Raw genomic sequence first — 21664 nt, 5'->3', positions numbered from 1 at the left:
CTGTATTCTATATACAATAATGTTTGCACATTTTCAATGTCTAGTTATGTCCCCTATTTCAATAGAGGTGACATTTTATCTTTTTCAATAAATGCTTGTTTTTTATATTTTAATTTTGTATGATATTTGGGTGTCACAAAGCCCCGGTGCTCCTCACCATTCCCCTTTTCCATTGTGGACTATTTTGTACATTAATTGTGGCTGACACCCACCATTGGTTCGGTTTTTGGCTGTATATGGGTTGTTAAAGTAGTACTATTTTCCCTGTTTGAATGGAAATTGAGTGGCCTAATAGTGGCAACAATATATTATATACTCACTTCCAAAGAGATTGGACTACCGGGCACTAGGGATGAGCTTCGTGTTTGAGACGAACCCATGTTCGACTCGAACATCGTCTGTTCGCCCGTTCGCCGAATTGCGAACGATAGGGGCCGTTTGCGCCAAATTCGTGTGGCGCGTCACGGCCCATAATTCACTGCGGCATTGCAGTGCATTGCTGGCTGATGATTGGCCAAGCATGCACTATGACCCGCATGCTTGGCCAATCACAGTGCCGTCTGAACAGAGAGCTGTAATTGGCCAAAGCCAAGGAGGCTTTGGCCAATTATGGCTCAGGGGATTTAGTACACGCCCCACACTATATAAGGCTGCCTGCACGGCGGCACTGTGTAGTGTGTGTTCCGGCGTTCATTGAGAGAGAGGGAGAGAGACAGACAGTGACATTTGATTTGAGTTAGATAGATTAGGCAGAACAGTCAGTCAGTTAGCTGCACTTACAGTGTATTGTGTATATATATGCATCCCAGGTGTTGCACATATATATATATATATATATATATATATATATATATATATATATATATATATATATATATATATATATATATATATATATATATATATACACATATACATACATACTGTATTCAGTTTAGCTAGATCCGTTCCTGTTATCTTCTTACTGACAGGTAGGCTTGTCTTGTTACAGTATATACAGCTACCTGAAGAAAATTACTGGTGTTCTTTTGATCCTATTAGTACCACAGTCAGGCAGCTAGACTATTTACAGTTAGTGCAGTGCGTCCTGCTCAAAGTGTTCAGCTAAACCTACAAGTTAGTGGGGTGCGTCCTGCTCACAGTGTTCAGCTAAACCTACAAGTTAGTGGGGTGCGTCCTGCTCACAGTGTTCAGCTAGATCCGTTCCTGTTATCTTCTTACTGACAGGCAGGCTTGTCTTGTTACAGTATTTACAGCTACCTGAAGAAAATTGCTGGTGTTCTTTTAATCCTATTAGTACCACAGTCAGGCAGCTAGACTATTTACAGTTAGTGCAGTGCATCCTGCTCACAGTGTTCAGCTAAACCTACAAGTTAGTGGGGTGCGTCCACCTCACAGTGTTCAGCTAAACCTACAAGTTAGTGGGGTGTGTCCTGCTCACAGTGTTCAGCTAAACCTACAAGTTAGTGGGGTACGTCCTGCTCACAGTGTTCAGCTAAACCTACAAGTTAGTGGGGTGCGTCCTGCTCACAGTGTTCAGCTAAACCTACAAGTTAGTGGGGTGCGTCCTGCTCACAGTGTTCAGCTAGATCCGTTCCTGTTATCTTCTTACTGACAGGCAGGCTTGTCTTGTTACAGTATTTACAGCTACCTGAAGAAAATTGCTGGTGTTCTTTTAATCCTATTAGTACCACAGTCAGGCAGCTAGACTATTTACAGTTAGTGCAGTGCGTCCTGCTCACAGTGTTAAGCTAAACCTACAAGTTAGTGGGGTGCGTCCACCTCACAGTGCTCAGCTAAAGCTACCTGTAGAAGGTTGGTGGTGTTCTCATACTACAGGCAGGCAGTTGATTTTGCTAGCTGCAGTATCAGTACATATATATATATATATATATCCCAGCTTAGTGCAGCTACAGGCCATTAGTATGTCTGGAAGGCCAAGAAGGAGAGGCAGACAGTCACAAGCCAATAAGAGAGGGTAAGCAGGCTCTGTGTCTAGTGCTGGTCGTGGAGACGGTGCATCCTCATCAGCACGTGGCCGTGGGACACGCTTGGCCTTTTTTTCGGCAGCTGGCTGTGTTGAGCCGCAACATGCGGAAGACTAGGTCGAGTGGATGACCAAGCCGTCCTCATCCTCCTCATCCTCTCTCACCCATGCCCAGGGTACTTTGTCTGGCAAAGCAGCGGCCTCTTCCCTCGGCTCAATGTCATCAGTGACTCCTTCCCTAGCCCCACCATGTCCTCCTGAGGAGTCCCTCGAACTGTTTGGCCACAGTGTTGGGTACATGCTCCAGGAGGATGCCCAGCGTTTGGAAGGCTCTGATGATGATACTGAGCTCGATGAAGGCAGTAACATGAGCACGGACAGAGGGGGTGCCCAAAAAGGACAGCAATCTGGTAGTCATGCTCCCCCTGCTGCAGCATACTGCCAGGTTTGCTCCAGTGATGAGGAGGGAGGGGATGATAAGGTCACTGACTCAACGTGGGTGCCTGATAGGAGAGAGGAGGAGGAGGAGGAGGAGGAGGCGGCACATCACCAACGAGGCAGGATGCCCTCCAGGGGCCAGCCTAAGGGCAGCACATTGACTGCATCACACCCCAAAGCTCCACATGTGCAGGGCGCTGCAGTCTCTGTGCGTTATTCAAAAAGTTCTTTGATGTGGGCCTTTTTTGAGACGAGTGCATCAGATTGCACCACTGCTATTTGCAACATATGTCTCAAGCGTATCTGCGTGGCCAAAACATCTCCCGCTTGGGTACCACATGCTTGACCAGACATATGTTGACCTGCCATGCAGTTCGTTGGCAAGCGTATCTAAAAGACTCACACCAAAGAACAAAGAGGACCTCTCCTTGCTCCTCATCAGCTGAGATTTCCAACCCCACTATACCTTCAGTCCTCTCTGAGACCTGCACTGAGAGGAATGAAGGTGTAAAATTAGGTGTGTCACAGCCAAGTACTTGTGGGCAATCTGCTTTTGGTACACCGACATCAGATTGTACCAGGCAAATTTCCCTGCCCCAGCTGCTGCACCACCGAAAGAAGTTTGCTCCCAGCCATCCACATGCCCAGCGGTTGAATGCTAGCTTGGCAAAATTGTTGGCACTTCAACTGCTGCCTTTTCAGTTGGTAGACTCTGCCCCCTTCCGTGAGTTTGTGGAATGTGCGGTTCCTCAGTGGCAGGTACCCAAACGCCACTTTTTCTCACGGAAGGCGATTCCGGCTCTCTACCGGCATGTGGAAGGCAATGTCCATGCCTTGCTGGACAGGGCGGTCAGTGGTAAGGTGCATATTACCGCTGACTCATGGTCCAGCAGGCATGGACAGGGACGTTACCTAAGTTTCACGGCGCATTGGGTGACTCTGCTGGCAGCTGGGAAGGATGCAGGACAAGGTGCAGTAGTGTTGGAGGTTGTTCCACCACCACGCCTCCAAAATGCTAATGATTGTGACACACCTCTCTCCTCCACCCCCTCTTCTTCTTCCTCCATGGCCTCTTCCTGTGCTTTGTCCTCGGAACCAGAGGTGCTCCGCAGCCATTCAAGGGGCTACGCAAGTACGCAGGCCAAAAGATGCCATGCGGTGCTTGAGCTAGTGTGCTTGGGGGACAGGAGCCACACTGGGGCAGAGGTTCTGTCAGCTCTGCAGGGGCAGGTTCAGAGGTGGTTAACGCCACGCAAACTTAAGGCAGGAATGGTGGTTTGCGACAATGGCACCAACCTCCTCTCTGCACTCCAACAGGGACAAATGACCCATGTGCCATGTTTGGCTCATGTCCTTAACTTGGTGGTGCAGCGGTTCTTGGGCAGGTACCCGGGCTTACAGGATGTCCTGAGGCAGGCCAGGAAAGTCTGTGTGCATTTCGGCCGGTCATATAATGCCAGTGCTCGGCTGACGGACCTCCAAAAGGAGTTTAACCTGCCCAAGAACCGCCTAATCTGTGACATGCCCACCAGGTGGAACTCAACGTTGGCCATGCTGCAGCGGCTGCACACGCAGCAGAGGGCCATCAATGAGTACCTGTGCGACTATGGCACCAGGACAGGGTCAGGGGAGCTTGTTTTTTTTCCCCACGCCAGTGGGCCATGATCAGGGATGCATGCACTGTCCTCTCACCATTTGAGGAGGCCACAAGGATGGTGAGCAGTGACAGTGCATGCATCAGTGACACTGTCCCCCTTGTCCACCTGTTGGAGCACACACTACGTGGAATAATGGACAGGGCACTTGAGGCAGAACAGAGGCAGGAAGAGGAGCACTTCCTTAGCTTTCAAGCCCCCCTTTTATCCAGACAGTGTTCCTGCGTGCCCGCCGATCACACAGGAAGAGGACGAGGAGGAGGAGGAAGATTGTGTCAGTATGGAGGTGGAGCTTGGCACTCAGCATCAGCAGCAGTCTTTAAGTGATCAGTCCCAAGAAACACATGGACTTGTACGTGGCTGGGAGGAGGTGGCTGCGGACAATGTCGTCCTTAGTGACCCAGAGGACTCCGAACCGAATGCCTCAGCAAACCTATGCTGCATGGCCTCCCTGATCCTGCAAAGCCTGCGTAAGGATCCTCGTATTCGTGGTATCAAGGAGAAGGACCAATACTGGCTGGCAACCCTCCTTGATCCACGTTACAAGGGTAAGGTTGCGGACCTTATCTTGCCATCGCAGAGGGAGCAGAGGATGAAACATCTTCGGGAGGCCTTGCAGAAAGGTCTGTGCAACGCGTTCCCAGAGACTGGGAGGTTAGAAGGTGGCCATCTGACCGATGCGTGCAGACAATTTTTTGGTCCGCAGCCCCAAGGTATGATCGGTTCCAGCAACCATCGCCAGCGTCTGTTTTACATGGTGCAGGAATACCTAGGGGCAAGATCAGACTTGGACACCTTTCCCACCGAAAATCCTCTGGGTTACTGGGTCTTGAGGATGGATCACTGGCCAGAGCTTGCACAGTATGCAATTGAGCTACTGGCCTGTCCTGCATCCAGCGTTCTTTCGGAACGCACATTCAGTGCTGCTGGAGGCGTGGTAACCGATCACAGGGTGCGTCTGTCCACCGACTCGGTCGATCGACTGACCTTCATAAAAATGAATCAGTCTTGGATCACCACCAGCTACCAAGCACCTGATGCTGATGTAACCGAATAATTTTTTTTGAAATCTCAGATCCCTTCAAAGACTGCCTATGCTGATGCTGAGTGACTATCCCTGAGTAATTATCCTCTTCCTCCTCAATGATCACGCTGATAGCTTGTAAGAACATTTTTGGTTCTGGGCGCCACCACCAGTGCCTAAGGCACAATTTTTCAGCCCCTGTTTAACAGGGGCGTGTAATTACAATTTTTGATGCAATACTTTGCAGCAGGGCTTGTTCCTGCGTTCCAACTAGAGTGTCTGTGAGGGGTTGCAGTGTTGTGGCACCAGCACCAGTGCCTAAGGCCCAATTTTTCAGCCCTTGTTTAACAGGGGCATGTAATTACAATTTTTGATCTAGTATTTCACAGCAGGGCCCATTTCTGCACCCACCAAGAGCGAGTGAGGACTTAGTGTTGTGGGACCAGCACCACCAAAGGCCCAATTTTTCTGCCCCTGTTCAACAGGGGCATGTAATTACAATTCTTGATCTAATATTTCACAGCAGGGCCCTGTGAGGGCTTACAGTGTTGTGGCCACAACAACACCTAAGGCCCAAATTTCTGCTGAGTATATAGGGCAGGCCCCTACTTTCAAACATCTAACTTACAAATGACTCCTACTTGCAAACAGAAGGAGACAACAGGAAGTGAGATGAAATCTACCCGTAGGAAGGGAAATTCTCTCCTGTAAGAGTTAATATGGAAAAACATTTCTTCTTTCCACTGATGCTTTCCAATCCTTGTTCCACAAAAAAACCCAAATTTTCAAAAAACATTTGTCATTGGGACAAAAAGTGAGGTGAAATCTTCTGAAGAGGAGGAAAGACAGCAAAACAAATGTCACAGGGGTGATAACCCTTCCCTATGTTTTCCAAAAAGCTTAAAAAAAGATTTTTTGGCTGGAGCTAAACACGTTAAAAATGTACCCGTTCAAAATTACAAACAGATTCTACTTAACAACAAACCTACAGTCCCTGTCTTGTTTGCACCGCCTGTATACTGCTGTTCAGAGTATATAGGGCCTGGTGGCCCCACACCTTTCCTTATTTTAATTTGGGTGCGGGGTTCCCCTTAATATCCATACAAGACCCAAAGGGCCTGGTAATGGACTGGGGGGTACCCATGCTGTTTGTCTCACTGATTTTCATCCATATTGCCAGGACCCGACATTACATTAAACCCGCAAGCAGTTTTAAATGAGATTTTTTCCTTTAAAAATGACATTTGGTGCAGGGACTGTTCTAAACACGGGAAACACGTGTCACTTTACAGGCATACTATAGACACCCCCCAGGTACGATATTTAAAGGAATATTTCACTTTTTTTTTTTTTACTTTAAGCATCATTAAAATCACTGCTCCCGAAAAAATGGACGTTTTTAAAAGTTTTTTTGCATTGATACATGTCCCCTGGGGTAGGACCCGGGTCCCCAAACCCTTTTTAGGACAATACCATGCAAATTAGCCTTTAAAATGAGCACTTTTGATTTCGAACGTTCGAGTCCCATAGACATCAATGGGGTTCTATTGTTCGTGCGAATTTTCGGTCCGTTCGCAGGTTCTGGTGCGAACCAAACCGTGGGGGTGTTCGGCTCATCCCTACCGGGCACGTTCGCCAAGTGTGTAGATATGCACTCTGTTCAAGAGATCCTCAAACAATGTCCTTTGCTGCCTGAAGTAAAATTACTGCCCCAGTTTAAGTTTTTTAACATATCCATATATTTATCAAACTCCACCTTAATGTATACATATAAGTGCCACAGAATGTAGTGTACATTTATTCTTTTTTTGACTGTACGATGAGCCATCTGCAATTTAAAAAAGAACCAGTAGCTTTAAAAGATGCTGAGCTGGTCTGGGGTTGTGGGCGGATCCCGACTATATTGTTGCGATCTTGTGCCAGCCTGGATTGGCTCTGTGACATCAGCCGATAGCAGGCTTCGGTTCGCTATCTGCTGAAAATGGGTAACAGAAGTGCAGAATGAACTGCACTCCTGTGATCCGCAGGAGAAGTACTGCCAAATGAGATTTGGCTGTACTGTTAATGTGTACCTTAGACTGATAATTATACCACTAGTCTGCTGCAAGAAGGAGAAAGCATTCCCTCAGTCTCCTCTCCCCATTATATTCACTTAGTCAGTGTGTGTGTGTGTGTGTGTGTGTGTGTGTGTGTGTGTGTGTGTGTGTGTGTGTGTGTGTGTTTTCCCAAGCATAATAACATAATATTGCATGATATCCGTGAGACTTGAACACACAGCCAAAATCATAAAAGCAGTTGCACAAACATTGGGATTTTAGCAGCTGGGCTATTTATGGGAAAACACCTTAGTGAATGTAAATGCTGAACAAATATGTTAGTGGCCTTCTGGGAAGAAAAACAGTGGAAGTCATTGTCAGGGGTAGTACTGTGATCTATTTGGAGGATTGAAAAGTAATATTAGTAATACCCCTGTCTGTACTCTCTAGTACTTTACTAGAGCATGTTAACAATTCTCCCTTATTAAAAATGTCCCGCTACTGGCCAATTTTAAACTATTTAAAGCAATAGTAGTTTTCTTTTTTTAAACCTGCAAGATAATGTGCTAGTATGCATCACATACTAGCACATTATGTGAAACTTGCCTTAGAGCGAAGCCCTCCAGCGACGTGCTGTCACCGCTGAAGGTGCTTCCAGCTTTACCCAGTCTCCCTTCCAGGTTCTCGGATGACATCGCGATGACATCAATCCTGTGCAGGAGCCACCGTTTAAGGCACAAGACTTTGAAGGAACATCTTGGGTATGCCATTCCTTCAGAACGCATGCGCAGTTGACATCACTGGCGGTTTCGCAAGTAAATGTCTCCTAAACGGTGCACATTTAGGAGATATTTACAGTACCTATAAGTAAGCCTTACCTATAGGTACAAATTATGCATGGGAGTTTACTCCCGTTTTTTAATCCACTGCATTCTCCTAATTTAATGATCTATGGGTGAATGATTAAAACGTCCATTCATTCATAGATCGTTTCAGTACAGCTTCTATGAATGGAGCAGCTAAGAGGAAAGGGTGAGCATAGTTTGGGCAAGATTTTGCCAGTGAAGGAGAGGAAGGAAACAATTTCACCTAAAAGAGGCATCAGCACAAGGGACACATGCGACTGACTTTAAGTTATGTCCCTTGTGCTTATTTTTTGTGTGTGCGGGTGTTTTTTTTTTTTTTTTAATTTTGGATGCGCTTAGGTTTCAATGTTTTCCCTCTTCAACAGCTGCCTAAAGTTTTTTAACCTTAACTCTTTAATTTTGTTGTGCCCCTTATTTATGTTTGTGTTCTAGTTTTCTTTTAGGCATTATATTTGCTCATGGTGACAATTGGAAAGTGATGCGACGGTTTGCTCTTTCAACACTAAGAGACTTTGGGATGGGGAAGAAAACTCTTGAAAACAAGATTATTGAAGAGTGTGAATGTTTGGTGAACAAGTTTAAATCCTTTGAAGGTTAGTCACTTGCCAATTTTCCTAACAAGATGGTACTGACTTTGTGAGTTATCCTGCCTCTCTAGCCAAAACTCGTTTTGTATGCAATTAAGGACAGATTGGAGCATCAGGCACCTTTTCAAAGTTGCATAGATGGGAACGGGTGCCATTGAAATCAATGGTCTGTGACTTGTCATGCATCAGGCTTTTGTTTACAGAGTTCAATGGCTCAAGATTAACTTTAGACACAGTTCAATGAGTCAAAGGAATGACTTCCCCACCAGATCTGTTCAGTTGGCGATTCAGAGTTTTAATTAAAGAGTCTGAAGTTAAAAAGCTTCTTCTATAATCGGCCTTTAGAAAACATTTTTAATTTTATTATTGATTTTTTTTTTTCAATATGATGGTTATAAATGCATTGAATGTTCATTTGTAAAACAAAGTTTTGACACCAAAAGAGAAATTTATTTGAAAAACTTAAAAATAAAATGGATCCAGATGAGATGCATATTTATTTTCAGTCTAAACATAACCTTAATAATTCTAATTCTAATTTCAGGAAAACCATTTGAAAACACCATGATAATGAATGCTGCCGTGGCCAATATCATTGTATCCATCATACTGGGCCATCGCTTTAACTACGATGATCCAGTATTCCTGAGATTGATGCGTTTAATAAATGAAAACATAAGACTAGCTGGATCTCCTATGGTCACGGTATGTTGAGTTAAATTTCTGACATGTAACGCTTAATTATACCACATTCCTATTTATTTTTTAAAGAATAAAATTTGATTGGTTTTGTTGCTCATAAATGGTATTGGATAAACCACATTTTTATCCGTGTCAAAATAAAAGTGAGTAGCAGTCATCCATAGGTTCAATTAAAAAACATTCTGATAATTCTTGGGAGATATACAAAAATATAGAACAGATCCTGTAGGTGTCTGGCTCAAGCTACCTCCAGTTGTGTTGTGACAGTAAAGAGCAAGGTGAGCAACATTGAGCCAGGCACTGAGGCAACCGCTAAGCATTTTTAGAGGAAAGTTTATCACACTGCCATGGCCTGAAGATGCCAGGTATAAGTTCATGGAGGGAGGCCACTTATAGAGAGGGGATAGTTAGAAAAAGAGATAAAAGATAGACAGGAGGACAGAAAGGGAGGAGAAGGGAGAGAACAAGGGATGGTAAAGGGGAGGCGTTCGGCGGGAAATCGACTAAAATGATTGAGAGACTGGGTGAAAGTTGTCCATCATTAGCTAAGTAAAAGTTGAAAGTGCATGCATGGAAAGTGGAGAAGCAAACACAAGTCCCGAAACATTGTGAAGCTTTTGTTAGAGTTGACAAGTAGTTACTCCATCCTCATCATGCTGTTCAATTCATCCACCCACTCCCTAATTGTGGGCATAGTAGTGGACTTCCAATATCTAGGGATCAGAGCACAACCTGCCTAGATTAAAAAGTGGAACAAGCCCTTCCTAATATTTTTAATGAATCACAATATTTTGGACAGGAGAGCTACCTCCTGGCATTTCTGGCCATTTTCTACCCATAAATAAGTGGCTTAAATGAAATATGGACTTGCAGGATAGTTTTTCTGGGACAGGATCACCATAAGTGGAGTTGCGTACCACCTGGCTTTTTGCATCTCCAACATTGGTTTGGAATTGATTGGGTAATCTTTTGGAACACTTCCAGAGTTCTGTAATACCAGGTAAGGATTTTAAAGAAGAACAAGAATTTTTCTCTCTTGTGCTTGTGAGGCTATGGTTAGTTTGAAAGTCAAGAGAAAGGCTTTATCTCAGTCCTTTAAAGGGAGAGACCCAGTACCCGGATTCCAGCCTCAGACATATCAGGGACAATTGGGAAAAGCACCCAAGAGAAGGATACTGTAAAGCTGTGAAATGACAAGGGGGCAATCTGTGTCAGAGACATAAGTCCTCTATTGGGGTCAGGTTCCTATGAACTTGATTTGTCTTTGTGAGTGTTTTGTAAAAATTACAAAGTTGGAAGTAGTGAAGCCATTGTCCTTGGCATAGCAAAGGCAGGGTTGTAATCTCACGCAGGGCTTTGACTCCATTTGGACCAATGGTCTTTCGGATAAGTGAAGGTCTTGAATCCAGCCATTGTGAAAAATCTTTGTGTTCCTAGTAAAAACTCTGAGTTTCCCATGATTGGAGTCATTGGTCCAGGGCAGGAAGAGACGTTCTTTTCTAATTGCCAGATATTTGAAATGGTGACAGATGGTTAGCATAGATGAAGGTGGCCAGGTGGGTTGGGTGAATCCATGGAAGTGAGTATAGTGGTAGTACACATGATCAGATTTTCCGCAAAGTCTGTCAGACTTTTGTCCAGGAATTTGTGTTGCACACAAACGGCACACAATTGTTGGCCAACAAACACAAACATAGTGACGTACTACGTGGTTTTTCATCTCTTTAGCGCCACCCTTTAGGCCACCCTTTAGGCACCTCTGCTAATGTTGTGTTTGGTGAGCATTGATTCTGAGCATGTGTGTTTGTACTTTGGACTTTTGTCCGACGGACTTGTACACACGCTTGGAAAATCTGCAGAAAATTTATGAACCTGCCATCCAACATTTTGTTCACAGAAAGTTGGCTAACAATTGTCTCATGGAGCGTACAAACAGTTGGAATTTCCGCCAACAGCCTGTCATCACACAATTCCAGTCGGAATATCCGATCGTGTGTACAAGGCTTAGGACTCTACTAAGGGCAGCCACTGTATGATATAATTCAAGATGAGGCAAGCTTGATCCCCCATCAGCTTTTCATTTAACTAAGATGTCCTAGCACAGTCAGACTAGGAAGCAAGGCTGAAGGTATTTGAGTAATAGGGATTGCATGACATTCCTATTTATTATTTTGTACCCCTTTTTAAAGTACTAGGAAAAGTTTGTCTGGGTGCAGTAGAAATCTTAATTGAGTGTAATCTTGTGTTTGCCAGCTTGGAATAGGAACAATAGACTGTGGCAGGGTAAGTAGTGATGGAAGAGTATATACGCTAAACAACATACCAGGTGCAGCACCACACATTACATTCCTCCTTCGACCCTGTTACCACTGAGGAAGTTGCCAAACTCCTTTCGGAGGCACACCTTACCACCTGCATGTTGGACCCTGTCCCCTTATAATTACTATGGCCTCCTTCCTACTCTATCCTAAACTCTCTAACACACATCTTCAACCTCTTCCTTTCCACCAGCAACTTTTTTCTCCCCACTCAAACATGCACTGGTTACCCCCATACTTAAAAAAAACCCTCAATGGACTCCACCTGTTTGAATAACTTAAGACTTATCTCCTTACCCTCAAGCTTCATGAATGCCTTGTCCATAACTGTAGGAGTTGCTACCTCACTGACAACAACCTTCTCAATTTCCTTCAGTCTGGCTTCTGCCCACGACATTCCACTAAAACTGTCCTACTAAAATAGAGTAATGGCCTGCTGACTGCTGAAACCAATGGTCATTACTCCATACTCATACTCTTAGACCTTTCCACTGCCTTTGACACAGTAGATCAACTTCTCCTCTTCAAATAAACTCAACTCCCTTGACCTCCGTGACTCTGCTCTTTTCTAGTTCTCTTTTTCCCTATCTCAGCGCACTTTCAGCATCGCATACAACACCATCTCCTTTGCTCCTCTTCCTTTTTCTGTTGGGGTACCTCAAGGCTTCATTCTTGGACCCCTCCTATTCTGTCTCTACACCTTTTCCTTGGGCTAGTTGTTAACCTCCCAGAGCTTCCAATTCCACCTATTACACCGTCAACACCCAGATCTATCTCTACTTCCCAGTCACCCCCCTCATGTAGCAAAAATTTACAACATGTCAGTATGGCTGTCACACCACTTCCTCAAATTCAATCTTTCTAAAACTGAGCTTGCGATATTTCCTCCTCCACTATCCCCATTATAACTTTAACATTGACATCAACAGGACAACCATTGGTTCCACTGCACATGCCAAGGTGCTAGGTGTAATAGTAGATTCTGACCTCACCTTCAAGCCCCACAGCAATCGTGGGCTAAATCTTGTCTCCTTAACCTCTGTAACATTTTCAGAATCTACCCCTTCCTGACTAATGACACCAAAAAAAGTATATATTTTTTAGAAATATTCTGCCTTGAATAGTGCAACCTCCTTATCAGTTGCCTACCTTTTACACAGGCTACCCCCCCCTTCAGTCTATTATGAATGCTACTGCTAGACTTCTACAGCTCACTAACTGATCAGTGACTGCCACCCCTCTCTTCCAATCTTTTAATTCAATGGATAACGCATAACATAAAGGCCATCCAAAACACTGCCCCCAGCTACATCACCAACCTCATATATTGCCAAATCGTCCTCTCTGCCTATCCCTAGACACCTTGCTCTCTAGTTCCTTTGTTGTCTCCTCCCATGCTTGCCTCCAGGACTACTCAATCTCTTACATCCCCTGAAAATCCCTACTAGGGATGAGCCCGATGTTCGAGTCGAACGTAAGTTCAACTCGAACATCGGGTTTTCACCCGTTTGCCGATTCCTGAACATTATGGGGCATTCGCGGGGAATTTGAGCACCCACGGAACGCGCCATAATGACCAGAGAGACCGTCAATGCGCTGCAAAATCGCAGTACATTGACGGATGCTGATTGGCCAAAGCATGCACCTGACCTGCATGCTTTGGCCAATCGCAGCACACTCTGCTGTGAGAGCCATGATTGGCCAAAGGCAGAGTGCCTTTGGCCAATCATGGCTCAGGGGGCTGAGTCCATGCCCCACACCATGTAAGGCTGCTTACACGGCAGACGTATATAGTTTTATGAATGAGAGCAGCAAAATGACATTTATAAAGTAAAAAATGTAATTTAAAACTAGGGATGAGCCGAACACCCCCCTGTTCGGTTCGCATCAGAACATGCGAACAGGAAAAAAGTTCATTCGAACACGCAAACACCGTTAAAGTCTATGGGACACGAACATGAATAATCAAAAGTGCTAATTTTAAAGGCTAATATGCAAGTTATTGTCATAAAAAGTGTTTGGGGACCCGGGTCCTGCCCCAGGGGACATGGATCAATGCAAAAAAAAGTTTTAAAAACGGCCGTTTTTTCAGGAGCAGTGATTTTAATAATGCTTAAAGTCAAACAATAAAAGTGTAATATCCCTTTAAATTTCGTACCTGGGGGGTGTCTATAGTATTCCTGTAAAGGGGCGCATGTTTCCTGTGTTTAGAACAGTCTGACAGCAAAATGACATTTTGAAGGAAAAAACTCATTTAAAACTACCAGCGGCTATTGCATTGCCGACAATACACATAGAAGTTCATTGATAAAAACGGCATAGGAATTCCCCAAAGGGGAACCCCAAACCAAAATAAAAAAAAAAAAAAAAAAAATGATGTGGGAGTCCCCCTAAATTCCATACCAGGCCCTTCAGGTCTGATATGGATATTAAGGGGAACCCCGGCCAAAATTAAAAAAAAAAAAAAAATGACGTGGGGTTCCCCCTAAATTCCATACCAGACCCTTCAGGTCTGGTGTGGATTTTAAGGGGAACCCCGCGCCAAAAAAAAAAAAAAAAACGGCGTGGGGTCCCCCCAAAATCCATACCAGACCCTTATCCGAGCACGCAACCTGGCAGGCCGCAGGAAAAGAGGGGGGACGAGAGTGCGCCCCCCCTCCTGAACCGTACCAGGCCACATGCCCTCAACATTGGGAGGGTGCTTTGGGGTAGCCCCCCAAAACACCTTGTCCCCATGTTGATGAGGACAAGGGCCTCATCCCCACAACCCTGGCCGGTGGTTGTGGGGGTCTGCGGGCGGGGGGGCTTATCGGAATCTGGAAGCCCCCTTTAACAAGGGGACCCCCAGATCCCGGCCCCCCCTGTGTGAAATGGTAAGGGGGTACTTACCCCTACCAAGTGAAAAAAGAAAAGTGTGTGAGTGTGGCGCTGTCCCAAAGTTGCAGAAGAAATGTCTGCATATATACAATTTTATCAAAAGTGTCACGTGTGTATTCCTTTAAGTGAAATATGTATGGCAGTTATTACCACTCCTGTGGGTTAAAGTGACTGGTGATTTAAACATGAGAAGCATAATGAGTGCAATAAATCGCATCCAAGGTGTCTAGTGCTATATTCCCTCAAAAGGAAAAAACAGTATTAACCACTGCTAAGAGCATGAAGCGGTCTGTGTCTAAACACTAGAAAACACAAAGTTGCAATAAATACATCACACGTGACATGCAAAAAATTCTAAAGTGTCTAGTGCTAAATAAATAAATATTAAAATGTTGTTCTACAAACGTTGCAAATAACAAAGTGACAAGTGCCCTATGAAGAGGTCACTCTGAAAAGTGCTAAACACACGTGCCATGCAAATGGTTCTATGATAGTAAACAGTTCATATGGGTAAGTCCCCGGTGCACTATAAGTGAAAAAAGGCGTCCTTTGTGGGATTCCTCAAAGCATACAACAGGTGTTAATCCAGTGCTGGTGTCTCGCGTTGTGATTGTGCAGAGACTCACCAGCTGTATATCCCCTGCAGGGGTAACGAGTAGTCACAGTATGTGCCACTGTGCAGCAGTACTTGGCAAGACCAGGACCAGGATGGTATCATAAGGACATAAGAAGAAAGGATTCCATAGTGTGAAACCGTTTAAAACCACTATTTATTAGGTCAGATAAAAAGGGTACTCACATTGTAATGGAAAAAATGAGCGGTGTACAATGCTTACAAAGATGTTCCTAAGCGTCAGCTTTGCAGGGAGATGTCAGCAAGGCGTTCAGTCAAAGGCCACGCCCTACGTACATTTCGTCACTCGGACTTCTACGGGAGCGTGGTCCCTGCATCGTCTCCCCTATCTTTATATGCTGTGCGGTCCTTAGTGCACCTGTGTTCCAGCAGCCATATTTGGTATGTGTTTGTGTTCCAGCGGCCATGTTTTTGTGTGTCGGCGGCCATTTTCCCTGGGACAATGCAGACCGAAGCCCGCAGCCCCAATGAAGTGATTAAATCCCCGTCGAACAGCCTGATACAGCGCTGGTTTCCTGGTGACACCTTACTAATATATGGGTCCATTGCATGTGTGTCACAGTAGTAACTGTTACGTTATTTATGCACAATTCTCCCGCACAGAATATAGGTGTGTAGTAAATGGTTTGCCCTTACTTAGGATACCTAGACAATAGTAATATAGACAACAGTAATATACTAAACCATATTAAAAATATTAAAATTGTGGTTCTACAAAATTAATGACATGACATATATCCTAGCAATACGATATACAAACAGGCAAATAGTTATATTTAAAATGCTAAAAAATGCTAAAAATTTAAAAAAAAAAAAAAAATTTTATTAAGAAGATATATATAAAAATAGATAAAAATATGTTTAAAATTATGTGAAAAAGCGAGACAAGAAAATCATGTACCAGTTATAATCAGACAGGTAGTAGGTGTATGTTAGAATACTAAAAGTATTTTGAATAACTTGTTAGCCAATAAGGGGAGCATTATCATCAAAGAGAGGAGCATTATCATTAAAAAAGAGATAAGGAGCGTTTATCATCAGAAAAGGGGGGTTTCTTATAAAAGGCGTTCAGTAATTGGTAAGAAACCAATTACTTACCAATTACTGAACGCCTTTTATAAGAAACCCCCCTTTTCTGATGATAAACGCTCCTTATCTCTTTTTTAATGATAATGCTCCTCTCTTTGATGATAATGCTCCCCTTATTGGCTAACAAGTTATTCAAAATACTTTTAGTATTCTAACATACACCTACTACCTGTCTGATTATAACTGGTACATGATTTTCTTGTCTCGCTTTTTCACATAATTTTAAACATATTTTTATCTATTTTTATATATATCTTCTTAATAAAATTTTTTTTTTTTTTTTTAATTTTTAGCATTTTTTAGCATTTTAAATATAACTATTTGCCTGTTTGTATATCGTATTGCTAGGATATATGTCATGTCATTAATTTTGTAGAACCACAATTTTAATATTTTTAATATGGTTTAGTATATTACTGTTGTCTATATTACTATTGTCTAGGTATCCTAAGTAAGGGCAAACCATTTACTACACACCTATATTCTGTGCGGGAGAATTGTGCATAAATAACGTAATAGTTACTACTGTGACACACATGCAATGGACCCATATATTAGTAAGGTGTCACCAGGAAACCAGCGCTGTATCAGGCTGTTCGACGGGGATTTAATCACTTCATTGGGGCTGCGGGCTTCGGTCTGCATTGTCCCAGGGAAAATGGCCGCCGACACACAAAAACATGGCCGCTGGAACACAAACACATACCAAATATGGCCGCTGGAACACAGGTGCACTAAGGACCGCACAGCATATAAAGATAGGGGAGACGATGCAGGGACCACGCTCCCGTAGAAGTCCGAGTGATGAAATGTACGTAGGGCGTGGCCTTTGACTGAACGCCTTGCTGACATCTCCCTGCAAAGCTGACGCTTAGGAACATCTTTGTAAGCATTGTACACCGCTCATTTTTTCCATTACAATGTGAGTACCCTTTTTATCTGACCTAATAAATAGTGGTTTTAAACGGTTTCACACTATGGAATCCTTTCTTCTTATGTCCTTATGATATCATCCTGGTCCTGGTCTTGCCAAGCACTGCTGCACAGTGGCACATACTGTGACTACTCGTTACCCCTGCAGGGGATATACAGCTGGTGAGTCTCTGCACAATCACAACGCGAGACACCAGCACTGGATTAACACCTGTTGTATGCTTTGAGGAATCCCACAAAGGACGCCTTTTTTCACTTATAGTGCACCGGGGACTTACCCATATGAACTGTTTACTATCATAGAACCATTTGCATGGCACGTGTGTTTAGCACTTTTCAGAGTGACCTCTTCATAGGGCACTTGTCACTTTGTTATTTGCAACGTTTGTAGAACAACATTTTAATATTTATTTATTTAGCACTAGACACTTTAGAATTTTTTGCATGTCACGTGTGATGTATTTATTGCAACTTTGTGTTTTCTAGTGTTTAGACACAGACCGCTTCATGCTCTTAGCAGTGGTTAATACTGTTTTTTTCCTTTTGAGGGAATATAGCACTAGACACCTTGGATGCGATTTATTGCACTCATTATGCTTCTCATGTTTAAATCACCAGTCACTTTAACCCACAGGAGTGGTAATAACTGCCATACATATTTCACTTAAAGGAATACACACGTGACACTTTTGATAAAACTGTATATATGCAGACATTTCTTCTGCAACTTTGGGACAGCGCCACACTTACACACTTTTCTTTTTTCACTTTTTCCGCTCATTCCACCCCCTGTGGAGTCAGCGTATCTGAGGGCAGCAGTCTATCAATTTAGGAATATACTTCCCACCTAGGCTTCTAATTACACCCATTAGCGCGGACTCCCTATTTCCTCTGTTATCACTTACCCCTACCATTTCACTAAAAAAACTGTCAAAAATGTTAAAAATGACAAGAGACAGTTTTTGACAATTCCTTTATTTAAATGCTTCTTCTTTCTTCTATCTTCCTTCATCTTCTTCTGGTTCTTCTGGCTCTTCTGGTTCTTCCTCCGGCATTCTCGTCCAGCATCTCCTCTGCGGCATCTTCTATCTTCTTCTCCTCGGGCCGCTCCGCACCCATGGCATGGGGGGAGGCTCCCGCTCTTCTCTTCATCTTCTTCTTCATCCTCTTCTCTTCTTCCTTCTTCTCTTCTTCTCTTCTTCATTTTCTTCTCCGGGCCGCTCCGCAATCCATGCTGGCATGGAGGGAGGCTCCCGCTGTGTGACGGCGCTCCTCGTCTGACAGTTCTTAAATAACGGGGGGCGGGGCCACCCGGTGACCCCGCCCCCCTCTGACGCACGGTGACTTGACGGGTTTTCCCTGTGACGTCACGGGGAATGCCACAGGGAAGTCCCGTCATGTCCCGTGCGTCAGAGGGGGGCGGGGTCACCGGGTGGCCCCGCCCCCCGTTATTTAAGAACTGTCAGACGAGGAGCGCCGTCACACAGCGGGAGCCAGCATGGGTTGCGGAGCAGCCCGGAGAAGAAAATGAAGAAGAGAAGAAGATGAAGAAGAGAAGAGCGGAAGCCTCCCCCCCATGCCATGGGTGCGGAGCGGCCCGAGGAGAAGAAGATAGAAGACGCCGCGGAGGAGATGCTGGACGAGAACGCCGGAGGAAGAACCAGGAGAGCCAGAAGAACCAGAAGATGAAGGAAGAAAGAAGAAGCATTTAAATAAAGGAATTGTCAAAAACTGTCTCTTGTCATTTTTAACATTTTTGACAGTTTTTTAGTGAAATGGTAGGGGTAAGTACCCCCTTACCATTTCACACAGAGGGGGGGGCCGGGATCTGGGGGTCCCCTTGTTAAAGGGGGATTCCAGATTCCGATAAGCCCGCAGACCCCCACAACCACCGGCCAGGGTTGTGGGGATGAGGCCCTTGTCCTCATCAACATGGGGACAAGGTGTTTTGGGGGGCTACCCCAAAGCACCCTCCCAATGTTGAGGGCATGTGGCCTGGTACGGTTCAGGAGGGGGGTGCACTCTCGTCCCCCCCCTCTTTTCCTGCGGCCTGCCAGGTTGCGTGCTCGGATAAGGGTCTGGTATGGATTTTTGGGGGGACCCCACGCTGTTTTTTTTTTTTTTTTTTTTTGGCGCGGGGTTCCCCTTAAAATCCATACCAGACCTGAAGGGTCTGGTATGGAATTTAGGGGGAACCCCACGTCATTTTTTTTTTTTTTTAATTTTGGCCGGGGTTCCCCTTAATATCCATACCAGACCTGAAGGGCCTGGTATGGAATTTAGGGGGACTCCCACGTCATCTATTTTTTTTTTTTTTTTTCGGTTCGGGGTTTCCCTGTGTTGAATTCCCATGCCGTTTTTATCAATGAACTTCTATGTGTATTGTCGGCAAGGCAATAGCCGGCCCGCGGGTAGTTTTAAATGAGTTTTTTCCTTCAAAATGTCATTTTGCTGTCAGACTGTTCTAAACACAGGAAACATGCGCCCCTTTACAGGCATACTATAGACACCCCCCAGGTACGAAATTTAAAGGAATATTACACTTTTATTGTTTGACTTTAAGCATTATTAAAATCACTGCTCCTGAAAAAACAGCCGTTTTTAAAACTTTTTTTTGCATTGATCCATGTCCCCTGGGGCAGGACCCAGGTCCCCAAACACTTTTTATGACAATAACTTGCATATTAGCCTTTAAAATTAGCACTTTTGATTTCTCCCATAGACTTTTAAAGGGTGTTCCGCGGCATTCGAATTTGCCGCGAACACCCCAAATTGTTCGCTGTTCGGCGAACTTGCGAACAGCCAATGTTCGAGTCGAACATGAGTTCGACTCGAACTCGAAGCTCATCCCAATTTAAAACTACTCGCAGCTATAATGTATTGCCGGATCCCAGCAATATAGATAAAAATCATTGAAAAAAATGGCATGGGTCCCTTCCAGTCCATTACCTTTGGGTCTGGTATGGATATTAAGGGGAACCCCAAACCAAAATTAAAAAAAAAATTGTGTGGGGGGGGTCCCCCCAAAATCCACACCAGACCCTTCAAGTCTGTTATGGATATTATTCTGTGCCACCAGGTCAGCCTGCAAATTACCAGAACCCTTCTTGCACCTCGCTCTCTAACGACTTCTCAATGGCCACCTCACAAGCTCACAAGGCATTCACCCCAGTCACCTCCATCTTACTAGCACAGAATATCACCTACAAGTGGGGATTTACAACTAAGCTACTGGTTACCTATAATAACCAACTCATGCCTATTCTGACCCCAAGTATGGTCTGAAGCAGCTTCACAATTGGGGTCTATCCCCTCTCCACCTCCAATTACACCTAAACATCCGCCCAGACTGAACCTCTCAGACCTCTGGTCTTCAGTTAATAATACCTAACTTATCTCTACCACCATAACCTGCCTTATTATTGCCTGCATAAGGCACCAGGGCTATGGCCTGACACAAGTTCTTGTCCTTTGAGAACCCAAAGCAGACATCTGGAGGCTACACCTTACCCCAGTTATTTGGTTGTGCAAAGCACACACTTGGTTCCCTTTTTGTTCTTGGTTGTTATACAATACCACTTACTGATACTTTTATTCTTGCATAACCTCTTTTACCATATTCCTTGCTGAATGAGTTGTTACTAAACAAGCAATATTCTATTATACCTGTCTTTTGCTGATTCGTTGTTGTCATACGGATGGGGGGGTCTTTCTTCATATTGTGCTAGCATCCGCACCTAACACCCACCATGACTCTAAACATCACCTCTATTAATGCTAAAGGGCTTAACTACCCCTTTTAAAAGATCCCTTTTGTGGAAAGAGGCTTTATCCCAACACGCAGATGTATTATGCACTCAAGAGACACACTTTTCCCACAACAAAGCTTCCCATTGTTCCCACAAATCATATCCCCACTTTTTTTTCGCACATGCAGATCATAAAGCAAAGGTGTTATGATTGCCATATACGCTCTGTTGCATTCCAACTGGACCATGTAGTAGAAGACCCTCTTGGAAGATTCATCATACTTTCAGTCTCTTTCAATAACCACCCATTGGTGATTGTTAACCTCTATGCTCCCAATATCCACTAAAAGTCCTTCTACAGATCTATTTTCCGCAAATTACAGGCCTATCATAGACCAAATTCTCATCTGTGGAGATTTCAATGAAGTCATAGACTGCTCCCTAGATTCCTTCAACAGGATCGATCCACTGCGCTATCCTCCCTACTCCTTTGAGAAAACCTTTGATATATGGCGATGCATGCACAGTACGGAGAAAGACTATGCCCACTTCTCACATTGTCACACTTCATATTCCAGAATTGATCTGTTCCCTGCGGCATCTTCCCTACTTCAGAAGGTATCTTCTTCATCCATTGGGCTTATTACGTGGTCTGATCACGCTCCCATAAATATTACCTTAGCCCTCCCTTCATCCTCCAAGTCCCACACTATTTGGAGGAAAAATACCTCCCTTCTCAATGACCCCAGTTATGACGCACAGATCAAGT

General features: G+C 44.3%; 1 protein-coding gene and 1 long non-coding RNA gene across 2 annotated transcripts in view; one reads left to right on the top strand and one right to left on the bottom strand.

The window, feature by feature from the left end:
* Positions 1–21664, bottom strand: part of LOC141139198 (uncharacterized) — a 1175459-nt gene that overhangs the window by 557805 nt on the left and 595990 nt on the right. The window lies entirely within an intron of this gene.
* Positions 1–21664, top strand: part of LOC141139183 (cytochrome P450 2K1-like) — an 88093-nt gene that overhangs the window by 30345 nt on the left and 36084 nt on the right. Inside the window, exons 3-4 of the mRNA XM_073625091.1 lie at positions 8450–8599; positions 9138–9298. Of these exons, the coding sequence (XP_073481192.1) occupies positions 8450–8599; positions 9138–9298 (311 nt within the window). The remainder of the gene's footprint in view (positions 1–8449; positions 8600–9137; positions 9299–21664) is intronic.

The sequence above is a fragment of the Aquarana catesbeiana genome, linkage group LG04, assembly GCF_042186555.1.
Source record: "Aquarana catesbeiana isolate 2022-GZ linkage group LG04, ASM4218655v1, whole genome shotgun sequence".
Classification (NCBI taxonomy): Eukaryota; Metazoa; Chordata; class Amphibia; order Anura; family Ranidae; genus Aquarana; species Aquarana catesbeiana.
Note: the sequence above shows the minus strand (reverse complement) of the source record. Positions and strands in the feature narration are given on the sequence as shown.